Source organism: Aythya ferina (genome assembly GCF_964211825.1).
Source record: "Aythya ferina genome assembly, chromosome: Z".
NCBI lineage: Eukaryota > Metazoa > Chordata > Aves > Anseriformes > Anatidae > Aythya > Aythya ferina.
The window spans coordinates 60,810,217-60,825,685 of record NC_140299.1 but is presented as its reverse complement, the minus strand read 5'-3'; the positions used below and the strand labels follow the sequence as shown (position 1 = coordinate 60,825,685).

Here is a 15,469-nt window from a genome sequence, read left to right as displayed (position 1 = left end):
AGGAGGAATTTGAAGTAGATGACCTGCCAAAATCCTTTCCAAACTGGATGATTCTCAGATATGGCTCATTCTTCATACTTACAGAAACTTTTGAAAAGTTAAAAAAAAAAAAAAAAAGAAACAAGTATTTTACCCATGTTCTTGCATGTAGTTTTAATTCAACATGGTCTTGCACTTAGGAAGGTTGAGGAATTTGAAAAAGCCATTATGAAGTATATACAACAAAGCATAACATACAAACCAGGTTTCCTTTGGGTGCCTCTTCAGTGAATTACTTCAAAATTTTTACAGTGGATTCTCACTTTATTTGATTGCTTGCATTCTATACACTAAATTTTCCATTAACAATATTCCAAAACAAGTTCCCAAGATCACTACACTTTCAATTTCAATGCTTATGTATTTAAAAAGAACATGAAAGTTACTTTAATAGTAAAGCAGACTTGCACATGATTTCAAGTCAGAGCTTATGAACAGCAACACTTTCACTGTTTTGCCATTATTTCTTTCCATAAATGGTAGCTACTATACAATGTTTAAAGATTAAATGCACATCAATTTACAGTATTTGAAGATAAAGACTTACTACAGGGAAGTGTGAATAAGGCAACAGCCTCTCATATAATTTAAAAGTGACTGTCCACATGCCTGCTTTATTTGCTAAAATCACACCCCCCTGCAACACTTTTCATTATATTCACTGACAAAACCAACAAATAAGTTATTTAGAATGATCAAAACTCATTTTCAGACTGATTTATTTTTATTTTTTTTTACTAGGTGAAGAGTGCAAAAATGTTACATTTCAGTAGTTGCTTGCACATGAACAGACTGAATTCTGCTTCACAAAATATCTAATTCATCAGAGACTTTAAGCAAAGAACATGAGTGCTAAATTTTAAGTAGGTAATTTCGTACATATCCCTCCAATCTAGCAAAAGAGAAACTTCAGAAATGGCCAACTGATCGTTTTCCTTTCACTACACTTCAAACATTGATACTAAATACAGTTGCAAGATTATTCTACTCTTAGATGGAGTAAAACTGAACCGAAGTTATGAGTAGAAAGTGGTCTAAGAATGGCACTTACACATGCACACAATAGCTTCTAATTTTCTTTATTCACACACTTTAGTTACTGTAAGCCTTGTGAACAGACAGAGACAGCCACATTTTTACATTCTGTGCAACTTTATCCCCAAAAAAGTTTTTATTTTGTATAAAGCAAAAGATTCATCTTCTGCCACACTGCAGCAAAGTAAGATTATATACTTGTAAATTATGTGATTTTTGTCTACTTAAGTTACTTCTACAGTTTCTGTTTTGCTCACAGGTCCATTAACAGTGAAGCTGAAAACACTTAAAAAGACCAATAAGCCCAGTCTCACATTTCCAGGTACCTACAACTTATGAAATAAATTCCTTTAAACTGTCTAGCAGTCCAAATTAAATATCAGATACGATGTTTATAGACCAAAGATCAAGAATTCATATCCATTCTATAAGTCAGTTAATTGGTAAGAGGAAAGGTAAATCCTCATTCCAACCATATTTGAAATTATCCCCTTTTGTATGACTGGATATTATATTCCTGTTTATCATTTTAAATTTAAACAGTACTTTTTGAATGGCATTCATCTAAATTTCCAGTTTTAAAACAAGTTCTTCTACAAGAATCCACAGAGTGGATTCTTCAAGCTTTATTTTCTATGCCATTTTAACAATAATTAGGTTAGTAAATAACTCAATTATGTCCACTGTGCTAAATCCACACCTGAACAGATTAAGAAACATTTTGAAGCAGTGTTGAGTAGATAATTTTGGTGAGCTGTAGAACAGCCACATGCAAGGTATACTGTACTATAACAGCTCCAAATCCTTTATAAAAACCTAGCATTCCTTCTTCACGTTTTATAGTATTTATGCAGTCTCTCATCCCCTCATACTGAGTATTGATTGGAAGCACTTCATAGCCAAGGTCTGTATTGTCAATTATTGTGCGTGTCCCTTGAATATGAAGGCGATGTAAAACTGTCTCCAGCGGGTAAAGCATGACATCAGCACAAAGGCTAGCAGCAAAGCTAGCAATAAGTTCAGGAAAGTATGCATCCAGCATGCTCTGCACAGAAGTAGAGCTCTCTGTTGGAAGGTTGTGGGAATTATCCCTTTTCAGAACAAACAAAACAAGCTTCTGGACGATGGAACTGATGACATAGTGAAGAACTCCATGTACGGCAGTTGGAAAAATCAAGACCATTAGAGGAAGAAGCCGCTTGCTGTGGGGTACTCCCAAGCCTACAACTCTGCCAATTCCTTCTTTCACACAGTCCAGAATACCAGGATTGTCTCGAATGATTTCACTCTACAAGTAAAAAGGATTAGTTACAACTTGTGCTGCCCATTTCCAAACCATGCTGACATTACCACTGCTGAATTTTACCTTATGATATTTATATATTTGCATACTACTATGTCTACACATCTTTACTGATATTATAAAATCGCTGCTTTAATGTTTTTGGTATGTAGCATTCTTAATAGCAATCTGGTGAATGTGCTTTAAAAAAAAAATAAAATGATCCCACCTTAAAGAGCCTTCTTCTCATCTACATTCCATTTGTGTTATTAGCAAAGAAATACAACTTTCAGCTTACCACTGAGAGTATCACTCTGCACAACAATGATCATGTACTGAAAACATCTAACTCTGAACTCAAATCCCAGGAAGCATTTACCTGAATTAAAAACCTTAAAGCAAAGGATTTTTAACTTTAGTCTTTGAACGTGCATATGCGTAACAAAGACTTCCTCAACTAAACCTCAACTAAGTTGACTTGAAAGATCATTTTTACTTGGAATTTAATAAATTCAACTACTAATATTTCCATTTTACTTTTGGAGTCTAAAATAGCACTTTCCATATGCTACCTCTCAGAAAATAAATAATTTTGTTCAAATAATACAGAATTTGCTTACTAATTATTTTATTATTATATTCCACCTACGCTTGCAGGATTAAGCCAAAATATGTTGTTTCCCCTCCTAATGCTTATACAGATTTGGTGTTTTATCATTACTGTTACATCCAAAATTCAAGATCTTAGAGTTCGCCTCAAGTACGAAGTCCATGCTGGCTATGTCTTGATCACAAGCCAGTACAAAACTAGAACGCTCCTAAGTATTCTGGGGAAAGATGAATGGCATTTGTGATCTATCTGCCGAAAAGAGAAGCTAGTTCAAATACCTCAGAATATTTTGTTGATCCAGTCTTTAAATAGAAGTAATACATTATAATTCCTACTTAGTTCTCTTGTCCCTCATATCACTATCACTGCACTTCAAAACTGTGCTTGATTTTGTCAAATACGCCACCATGTGGTTTGAAATGTAAAAGACATAAGCCATGATATGACGACTACAAACTTTTACTGTTATCTATTTTGATAAAATTTACTTGGAGAAGTGTGTCTATTAATTATAGGAATGGTAGGGTTTATCAGAGTTAAGACAATCAAAGTTAACATGAAATTACTAGTAACAAATCCCACGATCTTTAACTTTCATAGTCTGTAATTCAAAATTGTCCTCTTGCAAGCACAGAAGTATAACGTAAACCTGTTAAGACAAGTTGCCTCCCTAGAGTGATGAATACAGCATATATTATGGACAGATGCTAACTTAGACTACTTTTTCTGTGTTTCTGTCAAGGAAATTAATGATTATGCCTCCAGGAACAGCAGGCTACATTTCATACAGCACAGATACATCGATTCAATAAAATACTTACACACAACTGAACCCACTAAGCCTAAAATCCCATCAGATCTCACTAGGATTACTTTCATAAACAATGCTTTACAGAGATCTTTACAGAGATGATCACTTGTTTAAAAGGTTGGGGGAGATGCTGTTTTGGCTTTTTGATCATTTTCCAATTAAGCATTGCTGCCTAGCAAAAAAATTAATTTGTATCTTGTAGCCAGAAGACAGATTCTAAATCATGTCTGGTCTACCACTTATTGTTAAAATTACCACATCCAACAACACAACTAACATTCCCTTGTTCAAAACCACAAGCAGCGCCTGAACAAAACATCCTCAGTACATCCATGTACTCAGTAGAACGTACTGAGCCAAACATCCATGGCTCAGTAGAACTCAAGAAACAGGAACATTGTTCCATCGCTGTTTCAAGTTCCAGGATTACGATTTGCTCAGTGTCAAGCTCTTAAGATGCAAGAGCTTCCCAAGTGATCATCTCAGTAGGAGACCAGTTAAATCTCCCTATGGCTTCCACAAACTTTCAAAGATCCACTCAGGCTAGATCTCTGGAATATTGTTTTCAAAACAATTCAGCAAGAGAGAGGAAGGGTGTTTCTTAAATATGAAAGAACTTTAGAGAATGTGGGCTTGTTGTTTGGAGTCTAACTTATGGTGCCTCCATCCTCCCCATGGAGGCACCACCAATCTTACCTATCCTGTTAGTACAAAATGTTGCCAGATCATACAGCCTTCTTAGTGCCTTCTAAGAAATTTGGATCCTCTACATAAGATTATGTATCCATATATCAGGATCCATTAACAGTCTGTACTTCTACACTACATTCTGGAACTAAGTCAGACTTTTCTCACCTTTTCTCCACAGAAAACATACTATTTCATAGACACAACAGTAGTCCAACTGCAGATTTCAGAAGTTGGGTCTAAATCGGTCTTGACTGTACTTACAACTTGCCTGAATGGAATTGATTACTATGGAGACTGAATGACATGAGTGACTATCCTGCATCACCTTCCACATGAAAGCTCAAGTAAGAGTGCCACTAGCAGCACAAAGATGCTTTCATAATTCAGAGCAACTCATTTTATGGATATAGCTGGGAGAATTACGTTGGCCTATGTGTAAGCCTGTCTTTCTCTCCCCAAAGAGATGCAACAACTCACTGAACGACGATCTGCAATAAAGTGCTATGGATTACTCCGTACTGTTACAGAGCAAGTATCCTAGATAACACATCCAGATTTTCCTGAAATTTATTTTGATGGCTAAGGTAAAACTCAGGTGAAAGTTTAAAAGCAAAAGCTGACTGGACGAAAGCAAGTCTGAAATAGTGGAGTTCAGTACTTTGACAAAACAAAGCTGCATTACCAGAACAGCTTTTTAATTGTTACAGGGGAGTGGCCATGCTAGTAACCTACCTAGCAAGCCTTTTAATACCTTCTTTATGACTTCTCTATGATCTCTTCTAGAATATATAGACATAACCCGTTTTTATTTCACGCACAATATATTCTGTTTGTATTATGTGCGCTTTCTAATTCTAAGCTTCCACTTAAGACAGCACAATTTTTTTTTTTTTATTGGAGTTAGTAGGTCACACAGGCTCGAGTAAAACAGATGCAACTACTACAACCAAAAGCCAAAGCCTCAATTCTCCACGTAATCTATTTCATAAAAAGAATAACAGGATCTTTTGAAATGCTGTATATATTTGTAAATTACCTGCACAGTTTCAATCAGGCTTGCAGAATAAAAAGGCATTGCTATCACATGTGTTAACCTGTAGAAATTAAGAAAAATGAGAATTACGTTCATGACAATATTATAGTTTTATCCAACTCTGCACCTGAAAGCAGATTCAGTTATCTACCTAGTCATGCCTGAGGGAAAGCTACAACAAACCATAACTCAATTATTAGAGCACAAAATAAGCCACCAAGATGTTCTGAAGTTCTGTTAAATTCTATTCTCATGCGACAGATCAATTAAAAGGCTCTCAGATATCAGAATTCAGTTATTAACAGAATTTGAATTTTAAATTAGTCTGGGTCCATACAGATACAGGAGAATCCAGTAAGAAAAAAAGCGTCAAACTGGCACACACAATCAACATGGTTCAAAAAAAAAAAAAAAAGCAGAATTTTAGAACTTCCATTAGTACCCTGTCAAGTAACTGATCTGCAGATTGTACTGCCATACATTTAATAGCTTTCTTACTATTGTTTAGCCAATAAAAAAAGGTAATAACTACAGCTATACTTACCCTTTGAGCAGAAGGTGTCCACCTATCTGTTTGAGGTTCCATTTATGTGAGAGCTCTCTAAAAAGAAAAGCAGTATTTACTGTACTATGGATAAAAACAATTACTCAAGGATTTCTTTCAGAGACATCAACATCCAGTTTTCATATTGGTATTCTACTATTACTCTACAGATGTGTCTTTCCACAATGGGAAATCCTGCAGTCACCTATGCACATTTAGTAAATCATGCTCAACTTTTAAAGTTTATTCAGGCCTGCTAGATATTTTAATTAAAAAAGTTTTAGATTATTAGTAAGCTCTCTGTAGCTCTCACATCTACCATCTTTAGTGTTTGGTATTTATTTTGCATCCTAGCGTACTACCTCTTAAAGCAATTTTCAGGCAATATTTGAAGTTTTAATATCTCCATAGTTTTCCTTTACCAGAAGTTCTTTACCATGTTTTGGTTTGGTTACATTCTTTAGTCAAGGACACTTGACTAGTACCCCACACTAGCTCAAGGCCATACATTTTCAACATTTTCATACATATTCAACAGCCATACATTTAGTAAATACATATAATGTAAAGATATTTCTACCTGAAATATTGATTGGACATATTTGACTTGATTTTTTTTAAATAAGCTCTAATGTATTCAGTTTAAGTTCTTGTCCAGAAACCACATTTGCACATTGCTTGTGGTTACAGTTACTTTAATTCAAGAAAGAAAACTTCATTCTTTGAAGAACTGTTGATAACTAGGAGGTATCAACATCTTAAATACATAGAACTTCACCTCCTCCTTAAGAGGAAGTGAAGATTATTAGGTACTACAGACACTTTGATCGTATCTAATGAGCCATTGAACTTAGAAAACAAACGCAGCCAAACTTATGTGTGAAAGTCTAACATGCCAGTCTACCAGACAGAACAGTTCCTGAAGTGGAGGAACAAACATAGAATTAGTTTGTTTACTACAGAGCAACATTCAACTTGCCACAGAAATGATAAAGTACATTTCCAGGCCCCTTTCCTAACAGAGGGATGTTTTTTATAATACCATGATATGGAATTAGAATCAACGTTTCAGTTTGTGTCCTTTGGAGCTCAGTTAAACAAAACTTTTAAGAACACCTACAGTGGCACTTCTGTTATAAGGAATAACCTCCACCTCCCTGTGACAGCCAAACGATGCATGCTACCACTTAAAAAGCATCCAATAGAAAACTGCACAGGGTGATGCATGTACAAGACAACCATTTTATCCAGATCCCTTCCCCAATCTGGTCGTGACTACTTACATACTGTGGTCATACAAGCATGGGGGTAACACCTAGGAAGGTGCTATCTTTTACTAACTTTGGATTATCTCAAAGTCTCTCTGCATTTCACTAAAAGTTTTAGTGACTTTATACAATAGCATCTCTCACACGTGCTGAATACTCTGGAAGTGTCTGTAACAAAACAGACAGCATGCTATTACATGCTGACATGCACAGTTGTCAGCCCTTACTGTTCAGCTCTGGACCATTACAAAACAACACTGAAAAGCTTACAGACAAAAAGGCTTTAGCACACATATCTTAAGGCAAAAAGACATCACTGTTTTAGCATAACTTTGAATTGTGATTCAAAACAGGAAGAGTTGCAAATCAAAATAAAATACTAAACATCTATACTACAGCTTAGGATGGACACAGGCAGAGTGGTGAATCTCTTTAAATAAAGTCACTTGTTTTTCAGTTGTATTCCCTTTGTTCAGTATTCTGATAACAACATAGATACAGCTGTTGGGAAAGAAGAATTAAAAACAGTGCTGACAGCCACATGAACTCTTACTTAGCACATCTTTTAATTTATTAGTGCCGGCTACTCTATTTTCTCACCTACCACAAAGCAAGCAGTCAGCGACAGGTCATTAGCTATGCACATTTTCTGTGTTTTAATTAATGAAACTAGGACTTTTTACTTTATACATTGTATTTGCTCATGCCACAAAAATGAAAACAAAAAACTCGTGAATTGTGTGACAATGGAATCATATTGAAGACCAATTTGGAGTATTGTTTCTGTAGTCAGACCAGTAGGTAAATATGGCTTCCAGAACGTCTGTCACTGCTTAATTACAAGGCTGTCTTTTCCAAGACAACCCCATAGTGCTAAAACCATCTATTTAATATCTGATTGCTCTAATCAACTGAAAAATTCCAAACAACCTTGTATTTCTGTTTGAATATAAGTCAACAATTGATGATCATTCTGTTAGCAGCCATAAAAAAAAAAAAAAGCAATACCTTGGCAACGGAGTAAATTCACTGACGATGCCTTCTGTTCCCAGGGTTATTCCCTGAACAATGAATGTGCTGCCCATTCCTTTCCAAAGAGCTCTTGGACCCTGTGTTTAGAAATATGTAGTTATATGCAATGTAATACTCAGTCTTCTCACCATCTTACTAATTTTTATAGATTTTCAGCAAATCCAAGCTGCACAGAAGTACAATTCTAATGTTAAACTTCAGTATCATCAAACCCAGGGGACAACTAACTTTCAACTCTGAAGAAACTTGTGTTAATAGATAACTTCAGTCGTCAACAACAGGTGTCTTGGGAGACACCTATCTCACCCTATGCCATAAATTTAACACTATTTCCAATGAACAAAATTAACTGGAGATGTTAAAACACTCTCATAAGGAATCCATAGTGTCTTTTCCCAATGTTCACTGATCTGAGTATCAAAACTTTCACTCCACCCCATTCCCCAACACTATGCAGAACTGTAAAATCATACAATACTGTCTTCAGAAGTAGTCATTTAACATCTCTTTATCTATGTAAAAATTAATGATTTTTTTAGATCCTAACTGAAAAACAACTGATTTGAGGGACCCTCTTATGTACTAATATCTATGCACCCTTCCTACCAAGTAAAAATTTTCATAAGAAAAGGTTACAGTTACCTTTTTGCAACATTTCTGCAACTATAAATATTCCCTTACAATTGCCACCTGTTTATCCACCCACTGTATAGAGCTACAGATGTCAGTATACAAACATGTTAAAGAAACTTTCCCTGCTCAGACACAGACTTGCACCACACACTGACCTGTGTCTTATTGATGCTGTACATAATATTGACAATTGTAAATGGAGTGAGATGATAATTCCGAGCATGATAATTAACCTGTTAAAAATATAAAGAGAGCAGTTTTATAAACACACACGTTACAACTCTGAAGAAAAAAGCACTTTACTTTTGTAAAGGTCAAAGTGACCAACATAGGAATAAATTCTCAATGAAATTTAGGGAAACAGGCAGACCTTTCAAATGCTTGTATGCTGAAAATGTAAACAAAAGAAAGCATAAAACAGAAAATATTTGAAACAAAACATCCTGCTAGTAAAGGGGATCTGAAAGTTGTTTCAGAGATGAAGAACTCATTTGCTGTAATTTCTTTGTCATTATCCAAACAAAAAAAGAATGCTCAAGTTAAGTTTCAGAACAGAAAACGTGTACACTACAAACAGAAACATGACAATGCTGCAGCATCTCCTTAATATTATAAAGCTTCCTTATATTTTACAGAATATGATGACAAAAGTATCATAGTACACAAAAGATGGGACTGGAAGAAATAATATAAAAGATATACCTGACACTGACGACGTAGAACAATGCAAGGATGTGCCAACACATTTTCTGTAAATAAGCTTTAAAAGAAAAGTGTATTTAAAGTATTGGAAGCAACTGTAAATCTTTTAGAAAAGGCTTGTTATTGTTCTCTAAGAACATTACATTAGTACTTGAAAAAATTATACATTACTCAGTGAATTAATGAGGCATTTTGGAGGGCTACCTCACAATATACCAATACTACACAGTAACAAATACAAAAATACACAACACATATATGGCCTTTCTCATAGTGAATATATGCATATATGTATGTATTTCTCATAGACAAAACAATGCACCGAAATTCTTAAGCCTTCCCTGTGTAAAGTATGAGGGGACAAGACCAGGCAGAGGCAGGACATTGGAAAAATTAGTTTCCAGTTTTATGTTAATTCTGTACACCACAGGATTAGTCAAGACCTTCTTTAGCAAGGCAAGCAGATTGGTACCAACAGCTACTTTTGAATTTCAGTTACACCTTTCTCATCAGAAAATGCTACTGCCCCAACACCTTTCCCCCTAGTTCCAGAAACAGTATTCAATCAAGCTTCCACAGGAAAAAAAGTTTCTTAGTTCTAAAATAGGATTTCTGGTCACAATCACATAGAGAAACCCTTAATTGATTCTCAAAGTATCTGAGTGGGGTCAGAACACTTCTCTGCTTGTGGTTCCAATCTGGGCTATTGGTTAGAAAATTAAGACCTCAAGCCTTTACCTAAGCATTCCAGGCAACAGCTCTCACCACCAACTTACTGGATCATCTGAGGCAGGTGGGAGGGACTCTGGATAACCAAGTATTAAATTACACAGTAAAGTACTAATCCTGCAGTTTCATAAACTAGTGCTAACAAAACAGGTAAAGCTTTCCTCATACTCCATTCGCTATCTATTTAGCTCTTCGGGTAGCCAACCCAACTAACCTTGCAAAAACTAACCTTTTCTTTTGGGTGTTTTCTATGAGATTTCTGGCTTAAACCATGTCACAGCAGGTCTGATGCAAATCAATGCAAAAAAAAAACCTGGCCTGATACAAATGCAAAAGCATAAGCTGGTAGAAGCGATCTCAGTGGTGATATAATGTTGATCAACTCTTTACCAAAACCACATGCCTGCTTTATAGTCCTAAAAGACACAGTACTCAGGATGTTGAAAACAACTCCCATGCTTGATTAATCTACACTAAATGTTTTGAAGGACAACTGAGCCATGCTAACATCCTTGTGAAAGAGATCAGCATGTTCCTGCCCTATGGCTTCACTCTTTACTGCTCACACCTGAGTTCACTAGCTTGATAAGGTTGGAAATAAACAACTCTCAACATGTCTGGCCTAATTTCCAACCTCTTCAATATTACCGTAATAAAAAGTCTGATCCATGTGCAAGCTGAACCACTGTAAGGGAAGAAGTGGGAGAAGGAAGACAGAAAGTTTCATGAGATGGGAACTCATTACTTCCCAGAAACGAACATTCCTACTCCCCCTTCTTTTTCTCTTCCCTCTCTGAACCACTGCTGGCACTACTTCCAGGTGACTAGCTGGCTATTGCAGTCAGCTCCCAGGTCAATTAACCTGCTTCACAAAACAGCAAAAAATCATCCAGCTCTTTTCCCCGTCTTTATTTTTTATATGATTTAAATTCACTAAAACAAGTTCTTAGAGTCATCAAGGTTGACAGCAACAGGGTAGGGAGCAGGACAGGCTAGAGGCCAAGTAAGAGGTCTTTCTCTTTGAACAGAAGTATACAATAGGAACCTCAACTGCTCAGGAAACTGTGCACATTGGAAACCACTACTTTCAAAAATACTACCAGTAATCAGTATCACCGTAATAATGAATAAAATGGATATTAGACTACTTGGCTAGATCAGTATCACTAACTCAAGATACATTGATATTATACTTAAGGGCATTATCTTGTTCTTAGGAAACATTCACATTATCTAAGTATATGAACAAAACGTGGCAAGGGTGTGAACAGTTTTCTTGTATGATTTTCAGATTGCTGTGAACAATTCCTTACATAAGGAACAATGTTCCTTACATTCACTGTTCCTCGAGCAATTTTGAGAAACATTTCAGTTAAAGAAAAAACAGAAACCTAAACGGATTTTAAATGAAAGGTTTCTACAGGGACTTCAGCTGCTTAAGTCTACTGGCATAAAAATAAAAATAAAAAAAAGCATGTAGGGATTATAAGACAACTACAGCCTTACTATAAAATAATCACTTAAAATTAAACACAGAAGTCTTACCTGGCAAGTCCAATACCAAAGCCTGCAAATCTGTTCAACTGCTCTGCAAGACATGAAAACAGAATATACAGCATTGATAATCAAAAAGGGTGGTGAGGGAAATACCATGCAGTTCATCAAAAAAAACAAACACATAAAAATCAAACAAAACAAACAACAACAAAACAAAAACAAAGTTTTACACTGTACTTGCTTCAAAAGGTAGAGGTAGTAAACAGCAACATTTATGGCAACTTAGCAAAAGCCATAAAACGCTATTCACCCAGGAATAGTTGCACTTCGGACCATGTTTGAGTTTGTGCACTCTTTTATAAGATTTTTCTTGTCTTAAAACAGCTTCAGGAAAAAAAGGACTCAAAGTGAATGATTACAGTAAAACACAGAATCTTTCAATATCTAAAAGAGCTAACTCCAACCAACCACTGAAACAATTAGCATGGATGACAAATTTGCAACATCTCCAATGCACAAACTTACATGTCTAAGGTGAACTTACTTTAAAAATCAAAGACAATAAAAAGAGATAGACTTAGGGAAAGGTAGCATAACATGTATGACTTGGTTTTCTCATCAGTTGTCTACCTTCACTCCTTTGCAAAAAAAAAAAAAAAAAAAAAAAAAAAAAAAAAAAAAGTACAAGAAAAACTTTAAAATTGTAACTAGAATAATGGGTTCAATTCCCTGTTGTTTGTTAACTAACATGTACTAACACCTTGGGAATTACCTGAACAGGTTTTTAAGAAGAGCAGTATGTGTACCATAGATGCAATGGAGAATTAATATTCAGCCCTTAAAACTACTGGGTGAAAGCTGACTGTAAATGTGGGTCGTCGTAGTAACCTCAGCAGAGCTCCACAAAGCCCTCCTGCAGAGAACGATAAGACTCTCCACTTGTAGAGACTGGACTCAATGATAGGGCAACTCCTTACCAGTCCTCTAAAACGCAGAATCAACACAACCTCCAGGAACAGGTAGGCCAGAAAAAGGTAGAGCCGGAGTACCTCAGATTGGTCGTGTGTTGGGTAGTGCTTTCAAGGATAAAAACTCAATTAAGGGCTTTCAGCGATGGAAGCTCAATTAAGGGCTGTACAGAGACTTGGTGTAGAGCTGAAAAAGCTCACAGAACTGCTGGGTGAAAAAAAAGGTTCATCCATGATACGTGTTTATTTTACCTAAGTGAGTCTTTCATAACACTTTGATGCCCAGGTGAATATAAGTTGCTCCAGAACACCCTTTTAATTAAGGCTGCGTTCAGCTGCCTAGGCTTACAAAGTTTCTCTCAGCACATACCAACACCACAAAGGCACAAAACGACACCACCGCACCTCCGAGGGCTTCCACCGTTTCCCTGGCAGCGACCCCGGAGCGCGCTTTCCTCCCCCCACCCCACCAGCTGCGCGGCTCCGCCACCGCCAGGCACGGAGGCGGCTCTCCCCCCCGCCACCCACGCCGTAACCCCTCAAGGTGACAACAAACCGGCCGGGACAGCCGCGCTGCCTCACACGACCCCCAGCGGCACGGCGCTCCCAGCCGAGCCTTACCGGCGCCGGGCCCTGCCGCCCCGAGGCCGGGCTCCTCGTTGAGGCCCAGCGGCGTCCCCGCGCCGTAGGGCGGCGTCTTCTCGCCCCAGTGCAGGTTGCGGCTGCCGGGGATGTCGGGCGGGCTGCTCACCCAGTGGCCCGGCTCCGAGGCCCTGCCGCCGGGGCCCGGCTCCCCCCGGTAGCCCAGCCCGTCGAAGCCGTCGGGGCGCCGCGGGTGCATGGCGGGGGTGAGGTGAGGGGGTTGGGGAGGGGGGGGCCGTTAACGGCCGCGCAACGGCCCGCGCCCGGCCGCCCCAACCGCCACTTCCGGCCGGCCGCGCCCTGCTGAAGCCGAGCGCGGGGGCACGTGATCGGGGAGGGGGCGGGGCTTGAGGGCGGGCGGGCCAATGGCGGGCCTCCTCTGCCCGGCCCTGGCACTGGCGGCCGGCTCCGCCTCACGGCGCGACCAGCGCGCCCCCCAGCGGCGGGCAGGCGCCATCTCACGCAGCGGCCCCCCGCGCCGTGCCCCCCCGCGGGGGGGCAGGGCTCAAACAGTGCGGAATAAATAAATTGTGTGTAAAAAGCACCCCAAACGCTGCCGTGTAAATAAATCGTGTGTAAAAACCACCCCGGGTGCTGCTTGCAAAACGGGTTCAGCCCAGGGCCAGTCCGCACATGTGTTGTGCCAAGCCCCAGCCCGTGGCAGGCATCTGCGTGTCTCTGGGGTTGCCAGGGTGCTGACACACCTTTTCCAAGCATTCTGCCATTTTTTTTAGGATTTTGCACCTGTTCGGGGTGAATTTCCAAAGCACTGGAGGTGCCCACTGCTCTAGATGCCTGCCCATGTCCTCCGACACTGCGGGCCACTCATAACTGTCCTGCCTCAGAACAGATCCCCGGGTGGCACTCCTAGGTAGTTCTTTAACCTTGGACTATACCTGGAGTGCACTCAGGAGAAATAACAATAAGAACATGCTGGCCTGAATATCCCAAGGATATTCAAAGACCTGAAGAGCTACCGTAATTAGCCTGGAGGACAAGAGGTGGGTGAAGGAGAGAGGGAGAGTGAACAAGTGGGAAAAAAACATCTCCCCCTGTCCCCTGCATAGGTTGGCTCCCTGAAGAAAAAAGCTCCTTGAAATACCCTCTCCTGAGAGAGCCTATGCCAAGGATGCTCAGAGCATCCTGGCCAGTCACATTAGGGTGCTTTTGCTACTCATTCCCAGTTAGGTTCATACTGGTGGAGGCCTTGGGTAGTTCTCGATGCCCTTATGACATCTTCCTGTTCGTCTTCCTGTTCCTCTGGTGGCCCAGCCACTTTGGAGTAGGCTATCTCGTCTTCTTCTCCCTCCCCAGTCTGAGCAGGAGTTCCTCTGCTTTCTAAACGACCAGACTTTCTCATCCCTTTCTAAAAAGGGGTGTGATGTTTCCCTTTTTCCACTCACCAGGGACATCGCCTGACTGCCAGGACTTTTCAGCTAGGATGGAGAGAGGCTTGGCAACTACATCAGCCAGTTCCCTCAGGACCCTGGGTCATAGGGTCCCGCAGACCTGTACCTGTTTAGATTCATCTGGTTGTCTTGAACCTGCTCTTCACTTAGGGTGGGTGGGACTTTGCTCTCCCAGCCTCCATCTAAGGGTTGAGGGCAATGAAAGACTCGGGAAGCCCGTCTGCCAGTGCAGACGGAGGCAAAGGTGTTGTTGAGTACCTCAGCTTTCTCCACCTCTGTCGTTACCAATTCCTCAGCTATAGATACTTCATCAAGTATCTATAGATAGATACCTGCAAGATGCCTGTTGCATCAAGTAAAGGATGGAAATTCTCCCTGGTTCTTCTCTTGCTGTTAATATATTTGTAAAAGGATTATGTGTTCTCTTTTACTGCCGTGGCCAATCTGAGCTCAAGATGGGCTTTTGCCATTCTATCTTCCTCTCTGCATATCTTAGCAGCTTCTTTGTAGTCGCCCCAAGTAGCTTGTCCTTTCTTCCAGGGGAC

General features: G+C 39.3%; 1 protein-coding gene across 1 annotated transcript; it reads right to left on the bottom strand.

Annotated features, from left to right (window-relative positions):
• Nucleotides 1-1,102: 1,102 nt before the first annotated feature.
• SLC25A46 (solute carrier family 25 member 46) lies at nt 1,103-13,767 on the bottom strand. Its single transcript, XM_084503521.1, has 8 exons — nt 13,495-13,767; nt 11,954-11,996; nt 9,680-9,737; nt 9,133-9,210; nt 8,321-8,421; nt 6,045-6,101; nt 5,504-5,561; nt 1,103-2,362 (listed from the first exon to the last, which is right to left on the bottom strand). The coding sequence occupies exons 1-8, from the start codon at nt 13,712-13,714 to the stop codon at nt 1,784-1,786; spliced, it is 1,194 nt and encodes a 397-aa protein (XP_084359647.1). The 5' UTR covers nt 13,715-13,767; the 3' UTR covers nt 1,103-1,783.
• Nucleotides 13,768-15,469: the final 1,702 nt, after the last annotated feature.

What these genes read in the sequence shown, in the direction of transcription:
- SLC25A46 (XM_084503521.1), bottom strand. Translation starts at nt 13,714, where the DNA reads ATGCACCCGCGGCGCCCCGACGGCTTCGACGGGCTGGGCTACCGGGGG. An exon ending in TTTGGTATTGGACTTGCCAG is followed by an intron (nt 9,738 to 11,953) that starts GTAAGACTTCTG and finishes TTTCTTTTAAAG; the next exon opens with CTTATTTACAGAAAATGTGT. An exon ending in GCCTGATTGAAACTGTGCAG is followed by an intron (nt 2,363 to 5,503) that starts GTAATTTACAAA and finishes TTTTACTTGTAG; the next exon opens with AGTGAAATCATTCGAGACAA.